Source organism: Raphanus sativus, chromosome 3 (genome assembly GCF_000801105.2).
Source record: "Raphanus sativus cultivar WK10039 chromosome 3, ASM80110v3, whole genome shotgun sequence".
Classification (NCBI taxonomy): Eukaryota; Viridiplantae; Streptophyta; class Magnoliopsida; order Brassicales; family Brassicaceae; genus Raphanus; species Raphanus sativus.
The window spans coordinates 25,161,987-25,174,519 of NC_079513.1; the positions used below are offsets into that span (position 1 = coordinate 25,161,987).

The 12,533-nt window shown below is 33.0% G+C and overlaps 3 protein-coding genes across 3 annotated transcripts; 1 reads left to right on the top strand and 2 right to left on the bottom strand.

Moving 5' to 3' along the window:
- Positions 1–1,679: 1,679 nt before the first annotated feature.
- LOC108844498 (transcription repressor KAN1) lies at positions 1,680–5,892 on the top strand. The gene is made up of 6 exons (XM_018617764.2): positions 1,680–2,831; positions 2,941–3,017; positions 3,857–3,902; positions 4,798–4,918; positions 5,181–5,289; positions 5,388–5,892. The coding sequence occupies exons 1-6, from the start codon at positions 2,129–2,131 to the stop codon at positions 5,487–5,489; spliced, it is 1,158 nt and encodes a 385-aa protein (XP_018473266.1). The 5' UTR covers positions 1,680–2,128; the 3' UTR covers positions 5,490–5,892.
- A 76-nt stretch (positions 5,893–5,968) lies between these two features.
- LOC130509421 (uncharacterized) lies at positions 5,969–7,223 on the bottom strand. The gene is made up of 3 exons (XM_057005343.1): positions 6,781–7,223; positions 6,456–6,693; positions 5,969–6,332 (listed from the first exon to the last, which is right to left on the bottom strand). The coding sequence occupies exons 1-3, from the start codon at positions 7,093–7,095 to the stop codon at positions 6,202–6,204; spliced, it is 684 nt and encodes a 227-aa protein (XP_056861323.1). The 5' UTR covers positions 7,096–7,223; the 3' UTR covers positions 5,969–6,201.
- A 2,400-nt stretch (positions 7,224–9,623) lies between these two features.
- Positions 9,624–11,261, bottom strand: LOC108834289 (uncharacterized). The gene is made up of 6 exons (XM_018607632.2): positions 11,199–11,261; positions 10,902–11,090; positions 10,620–10,778; positions 10,484–10,537; positions 10,242–10,373; positions 9,624–10,016 (listed from the first exon to the last, which is right to left on the bottom strand). Exons 1-6 carry the CDS (start codon positions 11,244–11,246, stop codon positions 9,624–9,626), a joined length of 975 nt encoding a protein of 324 aa, XP_018463134.1. The 5' UTR covers positions 11,247–11,261.
- Between the last annotated feature and the right edge of the window lie 1,272 nt (positions 11,262–12,533).

Genomic DNA, 12,533 nt, shown 5'->3' on the forward strand with positions numbered 1-12,533 from the left:
AACAATACAAATAACTCTAATTATTTTTTATATATTTTTGTCGCCTAAATAACTCTAATTATATGACACATGTTTTATGTACATTTACACACGGCACAGACAAATGTATAATGTCTATCATGCGTAAATGAGTTCATTTGAAGAGAAAGGTACTTTTGTAAGACATAACTTTTTTTTCTCTACATTTGGAAGCCACAACACAAAGTATACAATATATAATCCAAATAAAAAATGGATGTTATATGTCTTAGACATAAACAAGTCGATATGAAACAAAAAAAAATACTCAAACAACCTTAAGATTTGTAATATAAATCTGCTATATGTATATTTAAATTAAGTGTTCAATATGACATATCAGTTTTTGTAGACTTCACAAAATTGTCAAACAAGTGACCGGTTGATTTTGTAGTCTGCATCTCTACGAACTAAATGTCTATGTCTGTACGAGCTATTCATAAACTCAAGAATGTACTGATATTTAATGTAGAGTTATCTCTTTAGGTATGGTTGAACAATCTACGGTCAGCAACTTGAATTTTTGGATTCCAAAATCGTATAAAAGAAATTAAATAAATACATTAAAATCTAAAAGTAGAGACTGAAGTGAGAAGCGAAGAGAGTGGGGGAGAAAAAAAAAGAGTCCGAGGGTTTCTTTCTCTTTCAACATATGATCCCGTCGTCTCCGGGGTACCAAAATCAGAGCATCCGATTTTTATTTATTTTAAAATGTATTTTATATGTTATTTTTGTTGTTTTTTTGTTTTTTTCTTCTTATTTATTTACTTATTTAACTTTGGCTTTTGCTTTGACTAAAGATTTAGATAGGACAGAAGAGAGCGACCCTTTATTCTTTCTCCTCTTGTACTCTTCTCCAACATGTTAATTAGTATTATTCTTCATCATAATCTGTGAACATGTATTATTTTATATACCATTGGGGTTTCTGCTGTAGTACTCAAACTGATAAGGTTTAAATAAGGTTAATTTTTTTTTGGTTCGATATGTTAATAGAATCTGTATATATCATAAAGAAACAAGCCCCAAACACATAGCATTATCTTTTATATATGAAAATGATCAATTATAACGAACTAATTTACATCAAATTTCCATCTTTTATATTAATAAAATTATTTGTTAATAGCACTCCAGGTATTTTAGCTGTAAATACTAAAGTGTCAATATTTAATAGTAAACGATTAATGACTTGCTAGTTACTTTCGGGGAATCAAGTAATGTAGTTGTAAAATATTTAGGGGGTGTTTTTAGATTGTAATTTGTAAAACTTTTTATAGATTTGGATTTTATAATAACTCTAGCGTTATTCAATCAAAACTTTTCGAAAATCTGTTAAGGTAGGATGTTATATGTTTATGAATTTATAATAATTAGTTAGTCTACAAAAATCTAGAGTTATTGGATTTATTATTTTATAATGTCAATAAATTTATATTGATACATGGGTTTGATACTCTGCTTGGCGAAAGAAAGGTTAAAATGACAAATTTAAGATATCATACCACAATAAATAAAAAAACTTGCACTATATGGAAATACAGTGAATTACAATATTACCCTTTCTCAACTATCGTTTTCCAAGATATACTCTCGAGGAACAACATATCATGCATACACACATGTACATACGCACACACTATATCTCTCTCTCTCTTACTTATTTTCCTTATTTTCCTGAATTTAGTTTTATTCCTTTTTTCTCTTCTGCCTTTGATTCACAACACACGTACCTACTTATCTCTCTTCTCCTTCTCTTCTCTCTCTCTCTGCGTCTTACTTTGAGCATGTTTGTTTCTTCAAGGAGATTATTATTATTATTCTACTTTTCTCTCTTCTCTTCCTTCTTATTCTTCTTCAAAGCTCCTCTTTAACTTCATCTCCCCTCACTTTCTCCTTTCCTTTTGAGATATAGAGAAAAATATCCAAATCTTTCAGACACCCTTTTGACTTCTTTGCTCAAAGAATCTTTTTTATTTTCCCCTTAGAAAAATAGTTTTTAATTCAGAAACAAAACCCTCAAGAAAAAGAAGTACAAGTAATCAGCCACCATCATCATCATCAGTAGCAGAAGGAATAGCAAGAGAGGTTTCTTAAAGGTTCCTTAATCATGTCCATGGATGGAGTTTTTCTAGAGAAACCAAAATCAAACACGACTACAACTCTTCCTGATCTATCTCTCAACATAAGTCTCCCAGATACTCATCACAATGAGTCTTCCCAAGAACTTTCAAGAAGATCATCCCAAACCGACAACAACAGATTATCAAACTTTGAACTCTCCTTATCTCATCATAACAACCCTAGTTCGAATCCAAGCACAAGGATTCTCCATTTTCCTGATAGAAGGAACCTCTATAGCAACCACATCCTTCATGGTGGAAGTCTTCATCAAAGGGTCGATGAATCCGAGATAAATAATATACACCGTCCGATTAGAGGCATCCCGGTCTATCACAACCGTTCATTCCCTTTTCACCAACAAGCCTCTCCTTCTTCTTCTTTGCCTTCTCTTGGAGGAGACTTCTCAATCTTAAACTCATCTTCCGGCTATAACAACGCTTACCGATCGTTACAATCTTCCCCTAGGCTAAAAGGTGTTCCTGTGCATCATCATAATAACTATGGAGTTGTTGGATCTTCAGATTCTTCTTATCCTCATCATCATAATCATCACCATCATGGGATGGTCAGATCAAGATTCTTGCCTAAGATGCCGACAAAGCGGAGCATGAGAGCTCCGAGGATGCGTTGGACAAGTAGCCTCCACGCACGGTTTGTTCACGCCGTTGAGCTTCTAGGCGGTCATGAAAGTACACACGCATTTACATCATAATTAATCACATTCTGAAGCTCTTTCCCTTTTTATTTAATATATTCTAAAAATGTGAAAAAATCTTTTTCTTGTTGTTTTGAATATAGGAGCAACTCCAAAGTCAGTTCTTGAGCTCATGGATGTAAAGGACTTAACTTTAGCTCATGTGAAGAGCCATTTGCAGGTAAATCTACAAATGAGAGAACCATTGTTTATTAATTTAGGTTTTTTCTCTCATCTTCTTATTGGTTCCTTCCCCCTAGTACGAGTCTAGTCTAGTTAGCTCTTTACCAATTATTTAGATTCTCTAATTAGGGATATTTCATTGTTTTCATCACCATCATGTCTCTCTCTCTCTTGTCTTTTCCGTTGCACAAAAACAGCTTAATCAAGAAACTAAATATTTGTGTACATATATACCATCAGAGCAATGAATAGTGTTGAAGTCTCTATGGCTTGGGCTGAAACTCTAATGTCTTAATTTTGTTTTCTTGTTTTGTCTTTGCTTCCAGTTTAGTCATTTCTTGAAGAGATGGCACAATTGCCAAGAATTAAATCAGTAATGAATTTAATGGGAGAAAAGAGAGAGAGAGAGTGTAGGTATAGCTTTAAGAGAATTGTTAAGCAAACTGATATGATAGAGAATTTCTTCCAATTATAATTCTTATTTTTAAATAAAGTAGGAAGAGGGGACAAAAGTAGTCATCATTACTCAATGATAATAATACAATCTTTCAGACATCAACCTCGTGGTCTTAAAATCATAAAAAAATGTACTAGTTCCAAGACAAACCCAGAAAACCACACATTTATATAAAGTTCATATGTGTCTGCATATATGTCTCCAGATTCGTCAGCTGTATCATATATTCAAAATAATACACTTGCTTGGTATCAGGATCGTTATCCATTTGAAAAAAAAAAGGATCGTTGTCCGTTTATTTGTTTTTTTTTGTATCCTTAATTAGATTTATTGATTTATTCCTTAGTTTTAATGCCTTTTACTCTTATTTTTTGTTGCAGATGTATCGAACTGTTAAGACCACTAACAAGCCTGCTGCTTCATCAGGTACCGTATTATTCCGAACCTGACTTTACACATATGTACTTATCCATATTCACATTTCTCTATAATACTTTTCATCTTTATATTTGCTCAAGAGATAGAAAATACTATACAAGAAAGCTTATTTCGCCAATAATAATAATAAGATTTTAGGCTCAGTATATATAATTACTATACAAATTTATTGATCAAAATAATTATAATCAATTAATCTCAAGCTATAATTTGAATATGTGATTCGTATATAATGTATTTAAACTGAGAAGCGGTATTATTATTTAATTACTAGTTTTTTTCTTAACGTCTGGATCGATTATTATCGATTAATTATGCTATTACAATATTTTACTATTTCCTTTTTCCAATTGAAAAATGCTAATATAATTAGCCAAGCTCAAGGCTTTATCTTTGTTTCTTTTGATTGAAACCCTAAGTTTAAGTGATCAACAAGGTTAAAGAAAAACCAAACAAACATTCATCTTCTATACCGATCTTCTCTATTTAAACGAAAAAACTCTATTAAATGCAGTAAACTACTAAATCTTTGCCCAAAAAAGACCTAGTAAATCAAATATTACTAAATTATTCGTACACTAAAATAAGGATCAACCTATTTGCATATTCAATGGATTGTATTTTCGTTGTACACAAAAAATCTTTCATTTTTAATCATTTATTTGGCACAATTTCCAAGGATTGAAACATAGATTTTGGTCAAGCCAAAAGCTGGAAAACATTTAATGGAAAGCATTATCTTCACTGCACTGTCTTTTTACCAAAAGCTTACAGTAAAATTTTTTTTATATTTTTTACAGTAATTGTTTTCTTTTAAACAAGAACCCTTAAAGGGTAAAATAATTGAGATGAAACTTGATAAAAGTTTATAATTAATTTTCAGATGGGTCAGGAGAAGAAGAAATGGGCATAGATGGTAATGAAAGGGCACAATCTGACGATACTTCTCCTCATCAAGAAATTGACTTCCCTCCCACACAACCTCGTTGGAGTAACTCTTCAGGGTACGTTTATTTACAATCAAACGCACGATATGTTAGAATTTAAGTGAGATTGCGGATTTATATAGGGTTTAGGGTTCCCTTGCCTAAGGGCTACTACTCCCGACGAAGTTAATATAAAAATTATTTAGTTATATATCCCAAAATATCTATTTTCATCTAACAAAAATAGATTTTTGGCATAGGTCCTGTTATATAATAATAACAAAGAACAGAAAGATTCTTAAAATCCATTATACTTTTCTGTTCTTTAAACATACAACAGAGAGACATGGCCATTAAGTAACAACTGCGCAAGCGATATAGATACGGTGATCAGAACTTCATCAACATCAATGATCTCTCACCATCAAAGATCATCCCTTCAAAATCAGGTTCTAATAACAATTCTCATATAACCATATGCATATATACATATATAGTTATTGTTTTCTCTTAGTTATTTTTAATTCTAATTAAAGTATACTCGCAGGACCAAGGGTCAAACGATCAAGGAAAGAGGTGTGGAGATCTTAGTTGTAACAATCCAAGTTTGGAGTTCACATTAGGAAGACCCGATTGGCACGAGAAATGACTTTCTTGATCTATAAATATTTACTTGGAACATGTATGCAGACTGGAGTTATACCGTTGTGACGATGAATTTGTCAGCGGAAAAGCTGAAGAACACATAGAGACAGGCAAGACGCGCGAGAGTGTTGATTTTGGGAGAAAGACATACTTTTGGAGGCTTTTCTTCTCAAGTTCCATTGATGATTTGATTATAAAGTTGATGATCAATGTATGCATTTTTTTCTTTTTTTTTTGGTTTTCCGGGTTTATTGATTTCCTGAGGATGATGTGGTGTGATCCTAGGTTATATGATTGACGTGATCATAAGTTATATGATTGGCTTGATCATAAGTTTAACACACAAAGTTTGTATTATTTTCCTTGGAATGAAAGCCTCTTGGTGGTTTAGAGGGTTTCTAAGTTTTCTTTGAGTGTGTTGCAAGTGAAATGTAGAGAGAGATGATATTTTCTTATGTATACGCATCATTCCTTACGTACATGAAACACAAATAATATGCATACACAAGATTCAAAATCCGAATGCAAATGATTACAATGACTCTTCTTCTCTGCTTCTTCACAACATGCTCAGTGAATGAATACTTACATAAACTTTCATCAACAACATGCTTGACCAAAACTAGGGGTTTATCTACAAACTCTGTAGATACTTGTAACAATAATACAAAAAAAAGGCTAAAGAGAAAGATTCTCACTGGATGATTCGATGTTTACTACCTCTCTCGATCTTTGTCTTGATGAAGACTGAAACTGTAACCTGAAAAGGCTAATCCCATCACACGCGTCGCGAAGCGTAGGCTTCCTCTTGCTCCCAACCACACAAGATAGAAAAAGCCAGCCCAACCTGATGGATACAAAATGCCATTTTGCATTATATTAATACATAATAAACAAAAGGAAGCAACTTGGAAAATTTGATTTTCAAGATTCCAAAAACAGAACCAGAGCACAGTACACTTATATAAACCTGAAGCAGATAAGACGGAGACAACAGCCGAAACTGTAGCAGCAGAGATGACGAACGCAGCAACGGATAAGGCTCCGATGTAAGTAGCGGTCAAGGAGAGAAAGAAGAGAGACAAGAAGCCACCAGCAACAGCAAGTGAAACCAAAAGAGAGATTATGACTGCGTTGGCTGTCGCGGCTACTAAGAAGAGCGTGAAGACAACCAAAGCTATTGTCGTAAGAATCACTATTGTTCCCATCTGCATCAAAACAAAGATTAAAGTACCAAACTCTAACAGGAGAAGAGGCAGGCAGTGATCATCAATTTAGGGGCAAAACCCACTTACAGTGATGACAAGAAGTGCACGGAGCGGGCTGCCTTGACGAGTCCATTGTAGAATCTCGCGTGAAGTTTTACGAGAAGCTTCTCGAAGTCTAGGGCCATTCTCGGAGAAAGAGTTTTTTATTCGTTGAAGCAGAGAAGAAGACGAGGAGGCCTCCCCTGTTTTCGGATCCGGAAACAGTACCGAACCGATCGTGATCCAAAGCAGTGAGTAGAGGCTCTCCGAATCATCCTCATCCTCTTCAACTTCCGTTTTGCGGTGACCATTCATCGTCCCTCCGTTTGATTTCTTCTCTCTTTCGCCATGATCTTGCGACATTTTCTCAGACGGTTCTGTGGGATTTAGAGACTAACGCGGTTGTTTGGATCTTGATTTAGGATTTGGATCAAGAAAGAAAAGATAAAAGATAATGGCGGACAAGAAGAGCTGTTTAGTTTCTCGTTAGAAGAAATCGGGGCATGTGTAGCATGCAAAGCACCAACGTGGCCTTAAACCCATGATAACCGGAATGAATATATATCAACAGCGTCTCTTCAACGCGCTTAAACACGCGAGTGGTTTGTTCTCTTTCTGTTAAGGTCCATTCGCTGTACGGCCTTTTTTTGCCGCCAACTCAGTCGTTTGTTACTTGCTTCTCACGATATCAATTTCCCCAATAGAAACAAAAGGCGAATCAGATTACGTCGAATATGTAGCCCGCTGGGCCTTATGCCAAGCCCATTTATTATTTGAGTTCAAGTTTAGTGTGGTCTTTATATATTTTTGTTCAAAGCTTTTATTTTGAATCTGAAATATTAAATTAGTAGTACATATTTCCGGGAAAATAAACCTTATATATTAAACAATAGATGTATTTTCAACAATAACTAGTCAGTTTGATTTGTGGTTTCCATATCTCGAATACACTTCAAAATCCCCTTGAAATAAAAAAACAACAACATATAATTAGGAGCTATATATATCATTGATATATAACTGACATTTTATTTTAATTAATGAATAAATTCCAAAGCTGCATAGTAGACGACGAGCACTGGTAAAGAGACCAACATCCCAAATATCACCCTGCATTTATCAAACAATTTAAACTGAAATTAATACTACATAACCAGGAAAACATAAAAATAAAATTTAGAGATCTTTTTCTTTCTAATTTAGACTTACGCTGTGCTTAGAACATCTGCATGTAACCCGTATTCCTTAGCGAAAATGAACGAAGTGATTGATTGTGGCAAAGCAGCCTGTAATTACATAAGTTATTTATCATTAAACTCGAAGCAGATTAAGTTTTGTATCTTCTGAAATTGTGAAAAGAAAAACATTAAGTTTGTATCCTAGATAGTGGTGAAAGGAATTATTTGGTGTATTGCAGTTTTCCAAATTAATTCGTTGTATGCTAATCAACATATGAGATGTTACTTAATCGATCAAGCTATATACACGTATCAAACGTACATACGATTATCTATATATTCTATTGAATTAGAAACATGACTTATTGATATAGTTCCAACTATTCTAATACAATTATTAAAAACTTCTTAGTAATCAATTAAAAATATATTTTATATAAATATGATTACAAAAATACAAATATGACTAAAAACACAAATATAAAAATTAAATTTTTGATAAATGTAAAACAAAAATATTTTCGCCCATAATCTAGTAACTGGATTGAAGTAAAATAAAAATTGTATCAAACTGAACATTTTGTTTTCCTTCGCTTAATCTGTAGTTTATAAACAGGAACAAGAAAAATAAAACTTGATCAGACAAAACAGGAACAAAAATATAAGAAATGGACAGTGACCTGAATTATGGCAACTGTAAAAAGTTGCATGATAGAAATATGACAAAATAATTCAGTCCTGCACCTGGAAACGTTTATATGATAAAATAAATGTTTAATTCTATCTTCTTCTTTTTTCGTGGTAAAATAATTTTTTTTTCAAGATCTCAGTCAAAAAACACGATTAGTACTAATAAAATGCATTGATGTATAACACTACCTTAATGCTCATGACGCAGATAATACTTGAAGTATATAATATGATTTTTTTTTTTTTATATAATATGATTTGAGAGTTTTTTGTCTAGTAGTCAATACTTAATAGAACCAGTATACTTGCTTCGTATCCTGAAATGAATCTACGGTTACCTGTAAAAAGTCATACTGTTTTATTTGAGTCAAAATGCAATGTGTGAAGCGGGTAAAAAGTACATATTATTCTCTCCTCTTCTTCTTCAGTTCTTTGTACTGTTTAAGACCTTTCCATGCATGACGCGAGAATTGTAATATGCTAGGAGCAGAAACAAAAAGGAAAACATGTATCAAGGTACAACATGCGAACGTGTAACTTGTATTTTTCTAGTGAACTATATTATATCGTCCAAATTTAAGCAAAAAAAAAATTATATCCATTGGCGAACCTAGGTAGAGGATTGTGGTAGCACTGGTCCCCATAATAATTTGAATTTTTGGTATATTTTTTAATAATTTGATATCTACACCTATAATTATATCAAAATTTACATATATTCTATCATTGTGTACCCACTGGAAAAAAAATCTTTGGATTCGCCTCTGATTATATCGTATATATAAGTTGGTTTAGATGGTTTACTCTTGGTTATATGTCGGTTGGAATAATTTTACAAAAGTTCCTCTTAAATTTTACAAAGGTTCCTAACGGTTAAATAAGACATCAACCATTTACAAAATAAAATGACACTGGCCACAAGAGAAAAAAAAAACAAAGAAGGAAGAATTATAACTCTTTGCATTTAAAAAAATATAATTATTATTTATTGAATTTTAAGTTTCAATATCGCACTGAAATATATCAAACCCCACAAGAGTTTCCTCCTAGACCTCCATAATTAAAATAGAAACCTAATTTATTAGGTCGTAAAAAAAATTTCTTACCAATTGTTAGCCCATAACATTTGGGACTATCCAGAATCACTTCTGTAGGAACATAATTCATTTTATGCTGCTTATAGTTGGAATCCAAAACTTCGATGTTTGCGAAAATTGCTGATCTTTCAGGGCGATTAGCATTCGGAAATTGACCATTACCCATGGGAGGGCTTGAACCAGAATCCGAAGCCTGAACTGTACCACCAGCTCCGACCATATTTGCACCATTGTTTAAAAGGTTAAATAACTCTTTTGGCCAATATCCAATATCGCCAGATCCTACTTCTGTAAGCCACCAGTTTCCTGTATTTTTGTCCTTTTTAAATATAATTTAATAGAAAAGGTATTTGTTAGTTTATAAGACTGAAAAATGTGTTAAACAAACTATTTGAACGGGAGAAATTTATGGACTAGTTAACAGATATAGTTATTATATACATCAATTACTAATTTAATTGTATAAATTTCATGCTTCATAAATCCTTTACTAATAAGTGGGAATGAAAAATGTGAAATAAATATATAAAATTAAGAAAAACACCTGATGGATGGAGTAATGCAACCAGACAGTGTTGCCAGCCGGAAAATCAATGGGTTGAACAATGGGAATCGTCTGGGATACGTGAACAAACCCTGAACACGCCGTATTGTAACATCCTTTTCCATCTTTACCCTATCAAACTCATATTTATATTATAAATGTTATTTGATCTAAATAGTCAACAAGTATAGTATATTTTCTATAAAATGGAAAGAAAGCAAAAATATATATCAAATGCACACCTTCCAAAATCCATATGTCCAAGTACGTCCGTCACCAAACAAGCTTGGATTTATCTGTAGAAAACTTGCAATATTATAGGACTATCCAGAGCATCAAACGGATTAAAGGAAAAAGTAAGATGAAATGTAAACTTACCATCCAACCCGCTGAGATAAAATTGATCTCATTATTCGATCCACTGCCTATATATATTGAACTATACGAGGCATGATCTTTTGCGATGTCTAGTTGAAATACATTAAACCAAGCTTCTACACCACGGTTTAGACCATTGTGTGACCTTACTCCAGCAATCTACCAAAAGGGAATGTTTATAGTGACCATTGTATGACATGTGTATATGTATATATATTTAAAGAAATATGCATATAAGAAAATAAGAGGTGTAAGGTATTAGGAGGAAATTGAATGTGTTACATGTGTTCCAGGACTATCATCTGATAGTGGATGGACATGCTTATCGGCCAAATCTTGAGCCTTGGTGATGTATTCTTTTGTATTTCTCCATACAGGAATGGTTCCATCTGGACATGGTATAATCTGTTTTTGTACTCGGTTTATGCCAATTTGACTTTTTGATTCAGTCCTTGAAACTGATGGTTTCATCTTTCAAAAGAAAAAAAAAAGACATTCAAAAAGGTGAAGATATAGTAATGTTGAAATCACATTACTTAAAAAAATGTATGTAGGTGACCAATTTTTAAAACCATGCACCTGGATTGTATGGTTTTTGAGCAAAGGATGATCAAGTCCTGATTGCATATTAATATCTATGCAATCATACGTTACATTTTCACCTATCTGCAAATGAAAAAGATGCTGAACTCAATACATGGTATAAGAAAAACGATTTTAGCTTATCAAATAAGGAAAACATGCGTGTCTAAACGTTTATGTTTTAAAGCTGACTTTGAAGGATCTGAGCGGCTTGGTACTTTGATCGGAATGAGCTAAGACTCCCAAGGATAAAAGAGATAAGAGATACGTAACTAAAGCCATCCTAGTTTCTTTCGACATTTTCTTTTGCTTTGTTGTGTCTTAAAAACGGAGAATGCTCTGTTACATATATATATATATATATATATATATATATATACACAGTCAAGGAATGAATAGCACGTTTCTATAATTACGTTTGATTTGTTTTGTTCTTTTTTGGTAATACATGTACTATCCGTTTCTTTATTTACAACTTTTGAATACTGTCACAATTAATATTCCCAATTATATCTTCACTATAATCAAGCAATATCTAACTATATCATATGCCTAATTAAGCGTGAATCACCAAAAATTCTAAACTTCCTAATTAGATTATATTTTTGTTTATATGACAATCGGTTAATATTAAAAATATAAATATTCTAAACTGAATCACGCCTAGCAACAATCAAGCAATATCTAATTGTCTACTTATGCGTTACAAATCACCAATAAAGATCCTTCCTAATTAAATTATGTTTCTGTTATATGGCAATCGATTACTCTTAAAAAGGAAAAAAACTAGATCTTGACCACACGAAATTGAGGAACTCTTTAATCTTTGAGAAGACACGAATTTCTCCACACTCTATTGCCTCACAAGCCATGGAAGATGCTGACATCTGGTTTAACATCAACGCCCAACGGTGAATGATCTCTTATCCACATCTTTTCCCTGAGCTCCAATCATTAGTTTCAAGCATTCATGCTCCGTATGCACTCCTTTGAGTCTTGGTCACTCACTCTGTTTCATCTTGCAAGAGCAGAATACAATAGCGACTAAATTTGCGATGATGAGTGTCGTACAAGGAAATCGTTACCATTCTTACATTGCGCAGCATGGGCCTGCTTTGCTTGAGAACTACATTAATATTGAAGCTGCCTCTGCTTAATAGATGGGTGCATCTCTTTTCATTTCCCTCCGTTGATAGCTATGGTCATAGCTCTGGGACAAGTCATGCATGTTTCCTCCTTACAAGGTCTCGACTTCTGATTCTATGCGGTACTGACTGGTATCTGCGCTTCTCGTTAATTTATTTTTTGGTGTAGTTCTTGTTAATTTTTTTT